The sequence below is a fragment of the Aricia agestis genome, chromosome 19 (genome assembly GCF_905147365.1).
Source record: "Aricia agestis chromosome 19, ilAriAges1.1, whole genome shotgun sequence".
In the NCBI taxonomy this organism is placed as follows: Eukaryota; Metazoa; Arthropoda; class Insecta; order Lepidoptera; family Lycaenidae; genus Aricia; species Aricia agestis.
In genome coordinates, this window is record NC_056424.1 from 7,905,106 (window position 1) to 7,925,006 (window position 19,901).

Genomic DNA, 19,901 nt, shown 5'->3' on the forward strand with positions numbered 1-19,901 from the left:
CTTGCAAGCAACACACATTTAATGTGTAAACAAACTCAAGTTCCAATTATTATGGTGTTTAACCTCATGTAGCAACAACTAAATCTAATGTGTTTTGTTTATAATTTCAGCCTGACGAAATAGACAGCGAAAAGGGGGCTGACCAGGCCAACTTCACCGACTTTGTCCCCAACTCCCTCAATATACCCACCATATCACGGATACTGTCCGGATCCAACGGACGGAAGGAGGACATCCCAGACGTGCTGCTCCGGACTGTCACCGCCAAGCCCACGCACCAGGAGAAAACATCCAAGAGCGACGTGTTCGTGACCAAAGATGCGGTGACCTTCAGTGAAAGGGACTCCTCCACGGAAGGCGTGCTAGCGGTATTAGATCCGGACATGAACAATTTAGATAGGCCTTTAATAATTGATCAGAATGGCGAAACCAATACCAGAAGAAACCTCCAGTACGCCACAAATAAACACGAGAGAAATGATAGTCGGAAGGACGATATCACGCCCGCGACCACTGTAGGCTTTGAGCTGACCGACCCAGAAATGTCGACGGAGAGATACCACAATCTAGCTAACGTAAATTCTGATAAGAAGATTCTGACACATCAGCCCAAGAATAACGGCCCGGTACAAAGGCCGGGGGTCACTTGGCCGTTCGCGTGGAACGTCCATATCTATCTGGCGACGGTTATGTTCACGATACTGGCCGTTTACTCAATATTCAAAATCATCTGCTACAATAAATTCACCCATCTCTTCGCGCAGTACTACTTCATCACGCTCCATCTTATCCTGGTGCTGGTGTGTCTTCTGAGAATATTCTACATGTGCTACGACCCCTACAATATAAATAACTCGCTGCCCATTTTTATAAGCGAAATCCTGCTGCACATTCCGCAAATATTCCTGAGCATAGCGTTCGCTTCGACGATCCTGTACCTCATAACGCACAGCATAAACTCGAAAACCTCGTGTTGTGCGTTCCTGTTTCGCTCGCGAACGATTATAGTCGGCGGCAGCGTCCACTTGCTGGCTTGCATGATGCTGCATATCTTAGAGAACAGTAGCACAATAATAAGGACGCAGCAGGGGGTCGAGAAGAGAGTTCTGGGCTTGACCTGCCAGATTATATTCGTCCTGGCGTGTCTCACGCTCGGAATAGGCTACCTCTACGTGTATAGAACGCTGAAGGCGGCCCTCCAGAAGAAGAGTCACACCTACATTCACGGCTTCCAAAACCTCTACCAGGCGATCCACATAAATTTGGCGACGGCCCTGTTGTTCGTTTTGATGGCCACCCTCCAAATTTACGGGATATTCGGCGTCAATCAAGTCAGCATGACCAAGTTCGACTGGCTGCAGTGGGGATATCAGTTTTCGCTGCGGTTGATCGAGATAAGCGTGGTCGCCCTTATCTCCTGGGTCATAAGTTTGAAAGTGCGCACGGGAGCTTTGGAACACGAGAAGGTGGATGGCCAGAAGATTTCGAGGATGGGCCTGTTCCCGTGCGCCGGGGGGTCCAGTAACGAGCAGTTCGAGTCTGACTATCCCGCGATATGCAACACTAACACTAACTTGCATACGTACACCCTCAGAACGGGCAAGCCCATCTACGAGAGCACCGGCCACCATCCGACCATCCCGGACACGTGCTGCGGCGGTCCGGATCTGCAAAGATTCCAACTGAACACGCTAGCCGCGAACTGCGATAATAACTCCGGCACCGAGAACTACTCCGGGCACAGCTCGATAGCTAACGCCGGCCACAGCAGCTCGACGGAGTCCAGCAACGCCACGTCGAGCCAGGGGGTGACCAACCACCTGATCAAGCACCACCCCAACATGGTCGGGTACAACGGTATAGAGTCCGCGTCCGACGACCACTACTCCAACTGCGACCCCGCCATGCAGTCGCTCCAGGGGGAGGACCACCTCGGGCACGAGTACAACGAGATCGAGTACGACAACAACGGCGGGTTCATCCGCGACATCAAGAACCAGAACTACAACGCCGGATCCAACCGGGGCTCCCACAACTTCAAGCACATGTCGTACGACAGGGTGTCGTCTCGAACGAACAGCAATCCCCGCAAGAAGCATCGAGCGAAAAACAAAAACGTGCAGTGCATGACCATGGGCTACGACGGCTCCATGAACCACCACTACCATCAGCCACACCTGCCCGACGAGTACGGGAACTACAACACGGAGAACGCTTCGTACCACTCCTCCGGTATTCAGACGCTGAATCCGAACCGGAGTTACGACCCCCAGTGCCAACAGATCCGGAGCTCGCAACGGCGGAACTCGCCTGCGGCGGCCATGATGAACTCCAGCGGCAGTCAGAAGCGGGGCAAGGTCAACGGGTTCCCGGAGAGACCGAAATCGACTGACCTGTACGGTTTCTCCGAGGACCCCAACGAGAGGAGCTACCCCTTGAGCACCCCTCAGCCGGCTCCCAGGACTCTGGGCTACGACCCCTCGTACTCCCAGCCCCAGGACGAGATCAACAACGAGTCGGGGGGTAGCATGCTGGTGGCGCAGGACGGCTTCGTCAGATTTAGACCCCTAGAGGACGGTCCGTCGCAAACTTGATTCACCGTCCTGTCTTCGCCGACGGAGGTTCTAGATTTTTGATACCATCCGCCAGGTTACAGCACACCTCTTCCCGGCTTGTGGGTTCGCCAATGAGGCTAGGGTTCGATTGAAAGACTTTTGTGGTGTGTTCGGGGGAACCGGTCGTATATCGGATGGTATATTTATCGTGTGACTCGCTTACTCGCATCCTGTATATTGTACATGTATAGTTAGGTATAGTAACAGTATCGGCCTTGTACATAGCTGCCTCGTACTTTAAGCCTTCGTGTATAAGGATTCGAGTGCATATTCCTTTTGACACTAAATGTTGAACCTGTAATGGTATCCTTTAATGAATGTTGGACTATTTATATAGATATTATGGAGACTTCGGACCTACGACCACTAAGTGTTGCCATTTATCGATGTCGGACGACGTCTGCAACGATTTGACAGATTTTACGTCTACTCTAAAATCGGGCAAATTGTTTCAGACTCTAATGGTCGCCCTTAGAGATGTTTAATGATCGCCTAACTTTAACGATCCATGCAATTTCTGTAAAACTCTTGTTAATAGTTAAACGTCTCTAGGTGCAGCCAAAACGACTTAGTTACGCGTTTGAGTAAATGACTAATTAAATATATGTGATATCGATATTAATTTGTTTTAAATAATTCTGTCCATAGATATTGTAAGGGCTATATCATATTATAAACGCTTCATCAATATGATTTCTAAGTATTATCAAATTTCTTGGTGTTTTTGAACTTTTATTGTATTGGTGAAGTGACTGTATGTCTGTTTATCTGAGAATTTTATGCGTAAACTTTTATATGTGTTAATATAGTTTCTGACGTTTTCATAATTTATTTCATATGTTAATGTAACCACTTGTAACCATGTCTCACTTAAAATATTAAGATTACTAGCAGATTGGTTCTCCAAAATGTAACCAGGAAAAAATACTTAGTAATAAAATACCTGTTACATTTTTCATCACCTGATTTGCGAGCCAGATCTTATGTCATTTTACTGCCTTCCTAGCGGGAAAGATATTCATGACATTTAACATTTTAGTTGTTGACTAGTCAAAACTGAATCCTGCCTGTTCCCGAGTTTTGCAATTTTATATTAACACTGTAGTCATAGAAACTACGGGGTCACACAGAAGTGATTTCTATATCGACATATTTTGTTTTTGTTACACATAAGTAGAGAAATACTGGCACTATCGAAATAATCACACTGTAGGCCTAATAGTGGATCACTTCTGTTCCCGACTGTACCGGTAGATAACACTTGCAGAAATGTTAAAATAGTACAGCGTACTTGGCACTACAATAGTTTTATGTAAAGACTTTGGTCAATCACGTGACGATATCGTGCTCATATTATTGTAATTCCTATGTAAATAAATAATTTTAATGTTAAGGAAATCATTTACTACACGATACATATAAGTTTGTACATAGGGCTACGCGATGTACCCGTACGTTTTGTTGTAAATTATATATTTCAATTTTTTAAATTTTTTCAAGACTGTACCTTTATTATTTTACAAAACGACAACTGACATTTAATATGTATAATAAATAAAAACGGTATTGAAAATGTGGTGTTTTAATTCAACTAAATTCCCTCTGTAAGCTCTGATAGGTAAATTATAAACCTAAATTGAGATAAAGTATAAACGAAGGCTTTATTAATATTGAATGCAGTGCCATCTACTGAGAAACTGAGATCCTCCTAAAAATTCCTTTGATGTTTACAGAACTCCACAAAATTGGGGAAATGCAATAAAAGTACTAGGATATCAGAAACACCTAGGTAGTCAACATAATATGAAAACGTGAAAACGTCAAAAGTAATATTATTACTTTTGACGTTTTCACAGCTACCTCCACAAAATTGGGAAAATGCAATTAAAGTACCTACAAGGATATCAGAAACAGGTAGTAAACATAATATTACTTTTGACGTTTTCACAACTAGGTACCTCCACAAAATTGGGAAAATGCAATAAAAGTACCTACTAGGATATCAGAAATAGATAGGTAGTTTACATAATATTTTTGACGTTTTCACAACTACCTCCGCAAAATTGGGAAAATGGTAGGGAAAATGCAATAAAAGTACTAGGATATCAGAAACAGATAGGTAGTTAGTTTAATTAATAATATTATTGACGTTTACACTTTTCACAACTACCTCCACAAATTTGGGAACATGGTAGGGAAAATGCAATAAAAGTACTAGGATATCAGAAACAGATAGGTAGTTAGTTTAATTAAATAATATTATTGACGTTTACACTTTTCACAACTACCTCCACAAAATTGGGAAAATGGTAGGGAAAATGCAATAAAAGTACTAGGATATCAGAAACAGATAGGTAGTTAGTTTACTTAAATAATATTATTGACGTTTACACTTTTCACAACTACCTCCACAAAATTGGGAAAATGGTAGGGAAAATGCAATAAAAGTACTAGGATATCAGAAACAGATAGGTAGTTAGTTTAATTAAATAATATTATTGACGTTTACACTTTTCACAACTACCTCCACAAAATTGGGAAAATGCAATAAAAGTACTAGGATATCAGAAATAGATAGGTACTTAGTTTATATTATAATATTTTTGACGTTTTTAGAACTACCTCCACATAATTAAGAAAAAAAGTCCAAATAAGGGAATTTCAGACATTTGTTGTATGTTTTTTGCTAACAAGGAGTTATCTTTTTCTCCGAATATGAAACAAACAACACGTAGATATCACTTCATTTAATACGCATTATCTCACAATATGAACACATTTTAATATTTAGTAATAATTAACAACATTTTGCATAAAAAAATTATGTATTAAGTACTACCGAGGAAATTGATTCCTAGGCATCTGATAGTACAAGTCACCAACTTTACAAAAATTATATAAATTAATGAATACATTCCAAAAAATATTATTTCAGTCAAAATTTTCGGGACAATGGAAAATTGTCCCCTGAATTATATTAATATAATATATAAATTATAAATTTATTTACAAGATTTATGAAATTGTAACCAGTACAATTACTCGACTACAAAATATTAAAGTATAGAACATTTATACAAATAACATATTAATCCAAAATATACTTACCTAAAAAAGAAAGACGGCAAATAAAATTTTATCACAATAATTATTATAATTGTCGAAAGATATATGAATACAAACTGTAATAGGTCTAAATATCAAATAAGTCATACATACAGCATACTGTGGACTCAGATAGTAAACAATACTGCTAAGGGCCGATTTTTCAATCCTCAGATAAACAGACAGATAGTATTTATTCGACAGATAGCAAGATATTATGGAATTTTTCAATCGTCAGATAGGACTTAACCGTTGAATAACCCCGCTAACAGAGGAATAAATCTATCCGTCGCGTGAACCACCAAATAACCGCTATTAGACAGATACTTCGACGTTGACATTGGTAAGTGGTATTTGGCTTGAGGTTGTAATTTACGTTTATTTAATAATTAACGTTTAATATGGATATTTTCGATGAAATTGATGATCTTGCAATTATTGAAGAAGAGGCCATAATAAACGATTATGAATTTTTTGGAAAGAAAAGAAAGAATCGTCAGATCGAGGCCTGAGCATTATAACATGTGGGATCCAAAAGATTTTCAGCTTCGATTCAGACTTAAAAGAATCTGTGCTACATATTATGCTTTCTCTAGAATATAAAATTAAGCACGAAATACAGAGGACCTTAATCCTATCTACCTAATATTATAGTTGGTGCAGTTCGAAAAGTCTTTGTTCGTCACAGCATCTGTCTTTTTATTTTCAATCACAATAAGCAATAAATGTGCACATGCGTCAATTCGAACGAAACAGACAAATAACCTATAAACAATGAGACACTTGATTGACAGACAAGAAACAGTCTGTCTTGCTCTAACAATAGAGTATTCAATATATTTGTTTCAACTGTGTAGAGTGCGAGTTGCCAGAGTTCAAAATTTCGGTCAGATAGTTATCTATGGAATGACATTTGAAAAATTGACTATGACTTATTCGACGGTTAAACCACCCAATAACTTTATTCTTCAGTTAACTATCCGACATTTTATCTGAGGATTGAAAAATTGGCCCTAAGTCACAAAACTGCTATTCCACTGAAATTTCAGATAAACCCAAACGAGCGTAATTTTGTGAGTTGGGACTTGTGAGTCGCAGAATTTCGGTTGGCAGAAATTTTACTTCATTCGGTTAAAAGGAAATTCTCAATTCACACGAAAGGAATTTAGTAAGTCATGATTAATATTATTTAAAAATTTTAAGAACCGAAATTCTGTGACTTATGCCTCCAAAACCACGCTCGTTCGGTTTCACCGTTATGGTTTAATTGAGCCAATAATGTCAAATTGATTGTCATAATATATGTTGCTATGAAGCAATAGATATTCTGTCAACTGTTGACTGCAGAAAAAGTAAAATTACTCAAAAATTGCCTAAAAAAAGTCCAAATAAATCAATAAACTATTACAACCAAGGATACTTTTACCTACATAAAATACTTTTACTAGAAGTAATTTGGAATTGTCTAAAAAGCTATGGGTGTACAAAACACATCTATAGTCAAAACCATGAAATATGAAACATATACAGACTTTGTGTCTCAATAGCAAGTATTGTTGTCTTACAGTTTTAAATATATTATCTAGTCACAATTTCACTCACAGGGGAATCCATGTTCTTATTCTTCTTAGCTGAGAACTGCTCCCCTAATAGCTTCATGACTTGAGCGTGAGTTTTGGATCCATCTTTGAGTGAACTGTAATTTTCCTTCACGTATTGAGCGAATTCGTTCATTCCGCCTTTTCTCGCGGGTGTGGACACCACGACGCCATCTTTGTTCTTCTTGTTGACAATAACCTCAAAAGTCCCATGGCAATAGCCACAGCATTTCTTCGTGACGTCAATGGATTTTGAGTGGCGCTTGATACTGAAAATAAAATTAAAATGCGTTAATGTTGATAAATTATTATTGATGTGTAGATTTGACATTTGACATTTTTATACATTCTAATATTATAAACGCGAAAGTGTGTCCGTCTGTCTATCTTGGCGAAACAGAGCTGCGGGCGTCATATAGTTCTATTATAATATTATTTTTCATATCGATTATCGACTACCATCTTTACGGTTTACAATGATTATTGAAACTTACGCAGATTTCTCTTCAGACTAGTTACTGAACTGTATCAAGAAAAAAAAGTATATAAAAATGCAAATTTCAAATATAAAATTTGGGTTCTGCTTGTATTGAGTTAAACAATTAAATATAATGGGCCTCTGTGTGCGAGTTGGACTCGCGCACGGAGGGTTCCGTACCGTTATAGGTGAAAGTTGGAAAAAAATGTGTTTATGGGAGTGTGAAGAGAGTGTATGGGACATTTAAACATTTATTTATTTTTAATTTTGTTATTAAAATTTATTAAAAAACAAGTGTAATTAAGAATTCTCTGAGTATCAAGTGCCTACCTTTAGCCATTATCGATTACGAGCAAAAAAGGCCAAAAAAATCACGTTTGTTGTATGGGAGGCCCCATAAATATTAATTTTATTTCGTTTTTAGTATTTGTTCTTTAGCGGCAACAGAAATACACAATCTGTAAAAATTTCTAAAGTCTAGCTATAGCGGTTCTTGGTATACAGCCTGTAGACATACGGACAGACAGACAGACATCGAAGTCTCAGTAATAGGGTCCCCTTTTTACCCTTTGGTATGGAACCCTAATCATACCACCGAAAACATTAGTTTTCAAAGTATTTTAAAATTTTATTTACGTGTTCGTTAGTTACAATATTGTTCTGAATAAAAAGATGTAAATAGCAACATTATTTTCTGTTTAGCTAAATCTTTATATATAAAACTCAAAGGTGACTGACATGGTGATCTATCAACGCACAGCCCAAACCACTGGACAGATCGGGTTGAAATTTGGCATGCAGGTAGATGTTATGACGAAAGGATTTTGATCCTTCCATCTGCTAAGAAAGGATTTTAATCAATTCCACCTCCAAGGGGATAAAATACAAATTGAAAGTTTGTATATAATAATACTTCTTAACGCGAGCGAAGCCGCGGGCAAAAGCTCGTAACTACATAAACAAACAGAACCATACACATAAAGTTACTAGTTTATGTATCACATGTTCTCTGGCAGTGAAGAAAAACAATAGCACATTAATTTGTTACAAGAAATAGTACTTACACTTTTTTAAGGAAAATAATTTTCTGAGCGAGAGTTTTTCATTCTCACTTTATGGAAGTTGACTGTATGTATGGTATCAATACAAATTTTACTTATCGAAACAACGTCTTTATGTTTAAACAACAATAACTAATTGGATGCAACATAAATTCTAACCACAGACATAGATCAAGATAGATACCTCATGTAGCTCCATTTGTATGAAAACGAGCCACTTTTTTACTACCTACTGTGACGTACCGACGATAAGAAACATGTCCATTATCAAGGCCACCGTTTCTATTTGAATTTCTACAGCTCAATAGAGCACTTTTAGGCATTTAGGCTTTTTTAAAATTCCGATTGACGTCCGATTCCGATAGCAGACTAAAATACTTTCGAAAGACGAGCATTGCTCGTCGTTTGGGAACCGTCGTTTGAACCACAACGTTGCGTCGATGCAACGACAGTGCGCGCACTCCGCCCACGCCACATCGACATTTTGTCGGTACCACAACGCAACAACAAAAAGCTACAGCGACAGCATTCCCACGTGACCACTGCTTGTCGACATTTTGTCGTTGCGACGTGGTGCGGTTGTGGTACGTGTGGGTTGGCCCTTAGCGTACTAGACATACCTGTATCCGCATCTGGTGCACTTGTAGGAGTACTTGTAGTGTATCTCCATGTCGTGGCACCGCGAGATCTCACCCAGCTCAGGGTACACTCGCAGTGACTTTGTTGCCCTAGAATGGTTGAAAAAATCTGTGAATACAGGTTGATTTACAAACAAGGGGGGTAGGGGGCGTCCTAGGATGGCGACAGGGTTCGTTAATAGGCGCGGCAAAATTAAAGTGGCCTATACCACAGAATATATATTAGTAGTACCAACAGAATTCCCACTCGTGCAACCCGTTTAAAAAAATAACAACTCATGCTACGATACTATAAAGTTCAAATTCCGACCGCGCAGTGCTAGGTGCCTACAATTATATTTGCCTACATGTGCGCTCTCTTACTATCGCGTAAGAGGCACCCTTTCTGACGAAATCAAGATTTCGTCAGAAAGGGTGTAAACCTTTTAGAAAATAAAATAATCTTCTCTTAATTACTATAGCTACTAATAGCAAACTTTTTTATAGTAATAATTAAATTTTAGTAACCCAAAGTATATTTTATAATAGTTTTATATTCGATTATAGTGTAGGAGCTGGTCAGGAATTTTTTACAACTCAAACATAGTAACTTGTTTTTATTTATGTGTAGTATGCGGTTTGTTTGTAACAAATTGGTTTATTTGCTATGTTTGTGTATTTTTTTTTATCTTTTTTTGTATTTTAAAGTCTTAAATTACTTTATTGAAATATTTCTTTGACTTTTTTCAATTGTTCATATTTATCAGATTAATAACGATTCTGTCACAGCGGTTAAATCAGTACGTAGATATATGCGACGAAAAAATCTTGCGCGCGCGTCACCGCTCGCTTGTGAGTCCCTTGTGATCTGCCCCTTTAAAGGGGTACTTACAGTTCGATACCTAAACGCGCGAGTGGGACAGGCCTGCCTATACCTACTCATAAAAAATATAATTCCGGCCCTGAGTAATAGCCAATAGGTCTGTCACTAGACTTCGGCATTGCCACTTGCCACTGCCATTGCGCTGTAACATTGTCAAAATGTCCAACATCCAAATCAAATCGAAAATTTATTTCAAAATATTAGTCACCATTTTTTCCACAGAGGTCCATGTCCCGCTCTCAGCTCTCCGTCTATCAACCAGGTGGCAGCGTGACACAACTCGTGTATGAGAGTGTCCCGTAACCGCTGCGGAGTGTCCAACACCTTGGTCGACAGCTTAACACTGGACGTCCGTATACGGTCACCACTGGCTGTCTTGATCAATCTGTTTGTTGTTGTACTGAAAAGTTTATAGGATTATTAGTGACCAGTAGTGGGGAACGTCGTTGCCCAACAGAAATCATACTTTTTGCTATGATTTAAAGTCCTAATGTCCTTTAATATTCAAAGTATCTCCATGTCAAATTTCATCTAATCAGTTTAAACTTGATGAGGTAACAGATGACAAGTTGGTATCAAATTGCTGAAAACCAGGTTAAAGTAATTGAAAATTTAACAATTACTAACCTAATAAACACTAGACTATGTGGCAAATTAATGATAATAATTTGCCACATAGTCTAGTGTAATGATAATGGTCAATTTGCTCAATGAAAAAAGTAATAATACACAGAACAAATACCCTGCAGTACTTCTTAATTTGGAGTCCCATAATATAGGCAAATCTGCATCCATGGCATTATCAAAAACACTTTTGTTGAACTCTTCAAAGAGACGGCGAGCGAGTTTCTCTCTGAGTGTCTTGTAGCTGTCGTGATATTGTAATGCTTCTATGTGACACCGCCATGACGGGACATTGTCTGAAACATTTAAGGCGAGGACAAACCCCATGTTATTATTTATTGACTCCTGGTTTACCTAGATCCAATATTTAAAACGAAAGTAATAAAAGCACAGTATTTAAAAGGGTTTAAATCATAAACATTTTAATAAAACGTAATACTTTGGCTGTAATTAATTTACAAACTCGCCTCCGACAAAAATCTTTATCATCGAAATATAAGTATTAACTAGGATAACATACATTTTAATTGAATAAATTGCTAGTGAATCTTTATGAAAAACGTCTGAACCGAACTATTTTGTTTCTCAATATTTATTTCCAAAGATATTTAAAAAACACATGAAAATTAGCGTAAATTAGCGTAGTGATTGACCCCCCTCAAAATTTCAGGCTGTGGTTGGCAAAAATGAATGTACTACTTTTATTTATTTGCCACCAAGATGATACAGGTAGTTTGTGCAAAATAATCTTTTCATTGCTTGAAACTTTAATCTATTTATGTTTTATACACTTTTATGTTAGCTAGAAGGCCAAGAACCTTTTTTTTTTTTGTTTTATTGAATCTATGCTAGATTGTATTGAAACCATAAAGTTAATAGAGCAACAATCTCGAGCTGTCAAACGAAACCGAAATTGGTTTCATCTGTGTGTAAAAATATGTGTACGTACTACGTATACACTTACACAAGCGTGATTGAACATGATTTCTATGAGATTAATTTGTCAACGTGCGGCACGTGCCGACTGGACGTCAAAGAAAAAGAGTGCTGCTGTGATGTATCACATGTCTCTTTTTACCACGCAGTGTTACTGATAGTGACATCTCTCTTGCTCAGGCCTTTGTTTCTCTATTCCGCTAGGTATATTAATTTTATGATTGAAACCCTATCAAACCTGTCTTATTATTCTAAGATTATTTAGCAACATGCAGGTACAGTATGAAAGTTATTTACCAGCTAGGGATCCAACGAAACTAAACCTGTTTACTAAAACTTCACTTGGAGTAACTTTTACTTTTTGAATTTTGTTTGTCAATGCGTCCACATCTTTGTTTAATATTCCAACCATTTCAGTGACTGTCATACCCTTCTTCTTAATTGTGGTGACTGCTTTTCTTGTAGGTTTTTGCTTGGGCAAATCAGGAGTGCTAGGAATCTTTTCCGTGTATAATTTCTTCTTGCACCTCTTATCACTGATGTCATTTTTAGTTCTCTGCTTGACATCAGAGCCAGACAAGTACAATTCCTTCTCTTTGACCAAGTGAGTTCGAATATTCTCTTTGTCGCTCTCATCATCGTCAAATAACTTCTTGGAAATACCATTGAAGTTGTCATATTTATGTGATATTGTCTTGAATAAGGATGGAATGCTTTTCCACTTGTCTCCATACAAATCATTGAGAAGTTTATGATGGGAACTTTGTATCTTTTTAATTGAGCATTGTTCCAATGAGTCATTGGCGGTATCTTTAGGTGTTGTTGGTATGGTATCATTTCTTGGCGTTGCACATATTATGTTCTGAGCTGGTGACCACCCACCTATACTTGGTCTCGAGTCTTTTGTATTAAGAGGTGATTGATAAGTACAGTTTAAAGAAACCTGAAATGACAATAGATATCCATATTACTAATATTTCATTATGGTACCGTAGGAGTTATTATGGTCATACAATAAATAGTTTTGTAACTATAGGTAAAACCAAATAAATTGTGTTAGTTGACATGTTGCTTTCTTTGTCCCAGAATGACTGCTTTAAATGATTAATTAAATGTTAGATTACTGACTAAATGTTAGATTAGATGACTGAACAATTAAATGTTAGTCATAGCAAAACATAAGATGTACTTATTATTAAAAGCACTTTAGAAAAGAATATAACTTTTTAATCAAAATTTTATCCAAAAACACTTCATCAATGTCACAATTAACATATTTTCAGATGGTGTATATTTTGAGTCAACAGCATAGAAACAGTGAACTATCATTAAATCAATACTGTAAGAAGACTTTACATACATTGCCTGATTTGCTGGGTTCCTTAGTGCCTTCTGCAGACTCATCATGAGTATCGCTAGAATCATTTATAACTATCGGTGAGCATAAATGATTTGCTTTTAATACCTGAAAATCAAGATAACCAAGTGTGAGATGGAGAAATTTGAGTTTTTATTTAATTATTATCTGTTACAAGATGTTCATAATATTATTTTGGTCAAAAAGTTAATCGAAAAGAGAAATAAAAAAAATCCGTCTTAGCATGAGAGTTTAGTTCTGCTTTTGGAACAAGACTATTATTCTATCTAACACACATCAGAAACTTTAACAGGTTCTTTAAGTACTTCAAAAGCTAAAAACAAAATTCATTTTATAACATGTGGTAACTTACGTTTCTTGTTAATTCCGACCGCAATCTATCGAAAGATTCCTCTAATATAATGCAATCTAAATCACGATTACTTTCTTTTATGTCCTGGATGGGCTTTTTTTTCTTTAGGGACAGCTTCGCAAAACCTGAAATATGGAAATTTGTAACTTGTAACAATAAGCTTTATAAGCTTTATGGTTACGCGAAAATTTTGTAGACACAGAAAACTTACGACTTCTTTGGTTATTATAAGTCTTCTTTTCATCCATTATGTATAAAACAAAGCCTTTAATGTAAAATCCTTATCACAAAACCATCACAAAACTCTGCAGAAATCCTTGGGCTTTCAAAAAATATCAGCCGTTACGCGGGTTGTCATTTGATTTGACAAATATCAGCTGTCAAATGTCAGAATCAACTGTCAAAGTGACTTTTACTTTTTTAATTGATAAAAAACTTGAAGTATAAAACAGTGGCCAAAATCAAATCACAAAAAAATGAATATTATTAATATGCTTCTTCGTATTAAGTATTTAGACTATTTACCTAATAATAATACAACTGAAATTATAATATAGTTCTTTGGTTCTGCAGTTGGGTGTACTAAAGAGTATATAAACTACGTAACAGGGAATACTTTACACGTTTGAAGGTATAATAAACTGTACGTTTTGCCCGGATAAAGTGCATACTGTTACAATAATATTATTGTGTGGTAAACAATGATATTCTATGTTACTAACGGTGGTAAACCACACTTATACCTGTTCAGAGCGAAAGTATTAAAATGCCAACTCATTCCGTCTTCATACTGAAAGCTTTATTTTAAAAATCCTTCCAAACTAATTTTATTTCATCTCTTTAGTATCCTGTATTTCGGACTTCCAGAATATTAAATTCTTGGGATACGATCATACGACTATACGAGCAAGCCTTAGCCCCAATTTCACCAACGTCGGTTAATGTTAGCGGCTTATTAAAATTACATATTGTCTTGTCTTTCATTCATAAAAGAGGTAACGTGATACCTACTAATTCGAGTCGTTGGTGAAATTGGGGCTTAACTGGGTACCAAAGTCAGAAGATGTTTGTACTACGCTAGCCTTCAGTAGCAGCATCCTTAACCGTTACAATAAGGTTTGGAGGTTGAATAGTGAATACGGATAAATTGTTTACTGTTTTAGAAATATCGTCATATTATCCTTTTTTATTTCTAGGTCAGGAAGTGCGTCATTATTTAGTGCAGTACATTGTTGAAAACGTTAAATTTATAGTCACAACTCACAATAGCAGAACAAATCTACCATCTCACATTTCATTATACCGTGTTAATCATACCCTGATAAGATAGAAACGAGCAAAATATTAGATATATACTTACAAGTAAAATATAAGTAATTATATTATAAGTACCTACTAGCTTAGCTGAATAGTGTGCTACTTAGGAACTACTTATTTTATTTAAAAAGGAGCCTGTCTTTGCCTGTTTTCTACTTTATATTAGGTACTTAGTGCGAAATTTTATAAAAATTAGTTGGGTTTTCGAGCCTTGTTAACTAATTTTGCTGTTAAACTTTCTTAGGGTGGAATTTAAATATTTTTTTTATGCATATGTACATGCGCAAAGCGTAATGAACCTCCTTGGTCTAGTGGCTTACGGCATGGCTCTTAATGAGAAGGTCGTGGGTTTGATTCGGGTTGTAGAAAATCGCTCCTATCGTCGTATCCTACGAATAAGGGCGCCTGGTCACTGTGGCTTTTTATTTTTATTGCAAAATCGAAATCGGCATCGGCATTATCTATAACCTTCAGTGTAAAAAATAGTAAAAAGTTAATTTTAATAACCAGTAAATGAAGTTTTAAAAAATGCCACATTTCTTAGCTCTTAAATTCCCCGGCGATAAAAGCAACAAAGGCTTTAGTGACAGGTTGCAGTAGAATATATAGATGTGCGTGTACGATGTTTCAAAACATGTGGCCAGTGCACAAAAATGAAAAAAAGTGACCTAGCTATTTGGTTGCGTAACAAAAAATGAAAGGTATGAGCAAAATAGAGGTTAGAGATATGTAGGTATCAGAATATGGTTTTGAGCATTGCAACTTTATGTGGTCTACTCATCTTCTGCATAAAGTATCTTAAGATAGAGTCTAGAGATGTATGTATGTTTCTTAATGTACCTACCATCGAAGAAATTTGATTCATAGGCAGTTGACGGACCTACGTCATTTGGTCGGACAGTCAAATCTAATTAATCGTGATCTGTCTAGTCGGCTGAGTTTGACATAACACGACCAAATTACTGTCTACTGTCCGCAATACCTGCCTATGACATATAACTTCTTTGATAGTATTAGATGCAGTCAAGAAGGATGCAGTATTCCAATGAAGGTTTTTTTTTTATGAAATAAGGGGCAAACGAGCAAACGGGTCACCTGATGGAAAGCAACTTCCGTCGCCCATGGACACCTCTTAAAAAGAGGGAATAGGGTAATAAGGGAGGGTAGGGAAGGGAAGGGAAGGAAATTGGGGCCGGTAGGGAAGGGAATAGGGTAGGGGACTGTGCCTCCGGTAAACTCACTCACTCGGCGTGGAATAGCGCAAGCTCTGTTTCACGCCGGTTTTCTGTGAGAACGTGGTATTTCTCCGGTCGAGCCGGCCCATTCGAGCCGAAGCATGACTCTTCCACGTATGCAGTTGCACGCAGCAGGTTGCAGTAGAATATAATATAAGAAAGCAGAGCGGTGGTTCTCTCATAACTAAGGTCAATTGTTTTCTTTAATATTCTTTACTTTTAAGTCTACTACTCTAACTACTAAGTACTTTAATATAAAGCTACCAAAAATGATAAGTTAACCTTGACTTACAATTGGTAATTTTGGAAGTTTCCAGATAAGTACGTATAATGTCTATACACTCTACATCAGATCATCATGTATAAGCTATCATGTGGACTACAATTATCTATACATGATATAGATATTACTTATACAGGGTTTAACAAAAATAAGTGATAATACTTTAGGGTGTGTACGTGTTCCTTGTAGAGAGTTCACTGTGAAAGTAGCAGCGCTGAAAGACCAAAAATTTTTTTCATTTTTGTATGGGGAAACTCGTGACGCTCGGGCCCTTGCCCATACAAAAGTGAAAATTTTTTTTCGTCTTTCAGAGCTGCTACTTTCACAGTTAACTCTCTACAAGGAACACGTACACACCCTAAAGTATTATCACTTATTTTTGTTACACCCTGTATAATATACAATTAAGTACATCATTAGGCAAAGACACCTATTTTATGTTTTTAATAAATAGATACCTAATAAAAGGTTTGTTTTGCACACTTAATTTGAAAGTTATATGATCACAGTTTAATTCTGAGATGATTTTTGTGACACGAATGTTGGCGTAAAGCGCTTTTACCTCTAAGGCCTAAGCTTATAAAAGTTATAATATCTGATAATGCATCTTTTCGATTGATTAATCCTTGCAGCAACCTTCCCTCAAGGGTGGCGACGCAAGGTCTTTGCCACTGTATACATTCACCCTTGTCCTTTCAACCGCGCATGCGCTATCAATCCATAACTCAAAAATTCACCAAAAACACACAAAACTAACCCAAAATACGTTCCAATTTTGAATTTATTTGAAATGAATTTCCCTATTGCAGGTACAATTTGGCAACATTGCAAAATTATGAGCGGGCGATTTTTCAAAAATCGAATGTAGAAGTCAGTGTGACGTCAGACGCCGCGGTGTGAACACGTCGTATAAGATGTGATGGTGAGTGCAGTGTAGTGGACTGTTGGTGTTAGATGGTGTTAGTTAGCAGTTAGCACAGGTGTACAGCTCAATCCTCCAGCTCTTTAGCTCCTCGCATCCTAGAGCATGAGCTTTAAATTGATTTTATCCGGTTGCAAAATCCAGCATGAATCTGAACTGGTCGGTTCCAGGTTTTTTCCCAATAAATTGAATTCTTACGTACTAAATTCTTAGATTTTTTGAGTGAGGGTTTTTAATTTGTAATTATGCATCATGTTATGTTATGACTGTGACGTATCTAGTGCACGATTAGTATTGGCTTATGCAAAATTTTCATCTATGTGTATAGGATGTTTGACTATGTGTTATACTTATTGATATTATCTTTACATAAAAACAATAATTAAATGTATATTTATAAATGAAATGTGTATATCTACTGATTGTTTCAAATGACTTTAAGTTTTCGTAAAATTGTGCAATCATGTTTTATGTGCCTGACCTAGGTTAAGTGGCACTATGACCAAGTAAGAGCAAAAAGTGGATTTTAACATAATACCAGTGATCATTTATTGCATTTTAATTTTCCAGAATATTCTCTTGAGTTTATGCAATATTTTCTATAGAAGCCAATTTCTTACTTGGAAAATTCAGCTGTTTTATGACGCGGGTTGCGGAGCCTCTACTTTTGTATGATAAGGTTTTTTTTCAACTAGAAAAGTAGCTTCCGTAAACGTAGCATTCATGAGTAATATAATTCTTGAAAATTCCAAAAACTGCGTGATAAAATGATTATCCTGTACCTTAAGAAGTAAATAACCTACAATAACATATAATAGATATTTACAATCTATGGAAAACATTGATATGGAATAGAATTTTAGGTCATACAGCTTTGTAATTAGAACAAACCAGCAAAATTGCTGGCTTATTCTAATTAGAGCGAAAAGAGATCGGATCTATACAAATATACAAGAAACCAAAGGTTTTAGTACAAGATGTACAATGCTTATTTTATTGGCAGAAGTGACTTTAGTGATTAATATACGTCATATCTTGTTGAAATCTTACCCTATCTAAAGATTTTAGCATAAATCGAGATACTGTTATTTTTATGTGTCGCTTTTCAGAAAAGTTTTGATGACAATATTATGATAACCTAGAAGTTTTAATAATTTACTTAATTAGAAAACACTTATTGCAATTTTAATGTAAACTAGAGAACCGCTGGACCGATTTGCCTTATTTGATCCTAAAACGATCGTTTTAATTGAGGAAAGGTTTAATCGGGAAATGTTTGAGTGCGACAAAACAACACAACGGGCCAGGATAGCTAAGTGCAATAATATTATATTTTCTAAAAAGAATTTAGAGGTAATCGGAATAAAAAAGAAAATTCTTCTGTAATTTCCAGCAATCCATGCTAACATTATAAAATATAAGCGATAGTTTGTCTGTCTGTCCGCCTGTCTGTTATCTCTTCACGCCAAAACAGCTTAATTGATTTAATGAAATTTGGTGTGGAGATAATTTGAGTACCGGGAAAGGACCTAGGATACATTTTGTCCCGGAAAAATGTACGGTTCCCGCGCGATAAACGAGTTTTGGTGCAACGGAGTTGCAGGCGACATCTAACCTGCCTTATATAAATAAAAAGTAAATAAAATCTACAACATAACACCTCTATTACGTTTATACGTGGGAGAGCCATGCTTCGACACGAATGGGCCGGCTCGACCGGAGAAACACCACGTTCTCACAGAAAACCGGCGTGAAACAGTGCTTGCGCTGTGTTTCGCCGAGTGAGTGAGTTTACCGGAGGCCCAATCCCCTACCCTATTCCCTTCCCTACCCTCCCCTATTCCCTTCCCTTCCCTCCCCTATTACCCCTTAAAAGGCCGGCAACGCACTTGCAGCTCTTCTGATGCTGCGAGTGTCCATGGGCGACGGAAGTTGCTTTCCATCAGGTGACCCGTTTGCTCGTTTGCCCCCTTATTTCATTAAAAAAAAGCCATTCGTTAATGACTCTACAATTTTTGTACATTGCGCAAATCAATATACAGCCAAACAAACGAATCTCTACTTTCTCATATGAGTTATATTATATTTATCTTCAAAGTTTTTATACTTAAAGCTCCCGACTTTAATATTCGACTTTAATAATTTTATTATGTTTTTAGTATTTGATGTTATACGAGTAGCGGCAACTGAAATACACCATCTGTGAAAATTTTGGAAGTCTAGCTGTCGCGGTTCTTGAGATACAGCCTGGAAACAGACAGACGGACAGACATCGAAGTCTTAGTAATAGGATCCCGTTTTTACCCTTGGGGTACGGAACCCTAAAAAGATACATTGCTAACTTACCCCATATTTAAATATGAATCCCATTAGGGAACCCCAAAAATATAACTCTATGCAAACAATAAAGGAAAAGCAATGCACACATTTTCTACTTGGAATTGCCGTGTGATGTCTATTTTTAGAAATATTAGAACGTGAGTGTCGAGTAGCTTGA

General features: G+C 37.1%; 3 protein-coding genes across 4 annotated transcripts in view; 2 read left to right on the top strand and 1 right to left on the bottom strand.

The window, feature by feature from the left end:
• LOC121736848 overlaps window positions 1-4,143 on the top strand; it is a 628,730-nt gene extending 624,587 nt beyond the window's left edge. For both annotated transcript variants that reach the window (XM_042128297.1, XM_042128298.1), the window contains one exon: window positions 111-4,143. In XM_042128297.1, coding sequence (XP_041984231.1) covers window positions 111-2,594 — 2,484 coding nt within the window. In that variant the 3' untranslated portion in view covers window positions 2,595-4,143. The remainder of the gene's footprint in view (window positions 1-110) is intronic.
• Window positions 4,144-5,725: 1,582 nt separating this feature from the next.
• On the bottom strand, window positions 5,726-14,018 carry LOC121736850. The gene is made up of 8 exons (XM_042128301.1): window positions 13,859-14,018; window positions 13,648-13,772; window positions 13,278-13,382; window positions 12,215-12,860; window positions 11,100-11,277; window positions 10,566-10,757; window positions 9,478-9,585; window positions 5,726-7,587 (listed from the first exon to the last, which is right to left on the bottom strand). Exons 1-8 carry the CDS (start codon window positions 13,893-13,895, stop codon window positions 7,299-7,301), a joined length of 1,680 nt encoding a protein of 559 aa, XP_041984235.1. The 5' UTR covers window positions 13,896-14,018; the 3' UTR covers window positions 5,726-7,298.
• A 3,364-nt stretch (window positions 14,019-17,382) lies between these two features.
• LOC121736851 (solute carrier family 41 member 1-like) overlaps window positions 17,383-19,901 on the top strand; it is a 93,209-nt gene continuing 90,690 nt past the window's right edge. The window contains exon 1 of the mRNA XM_042128303.1: window positions 17,383-17,404. The gene's annotated coding sequence lies outside the window, so the exon portion shown is untranslated. The remainder of the gene's footprint in view (window positions 17,405-19,901) is intronic.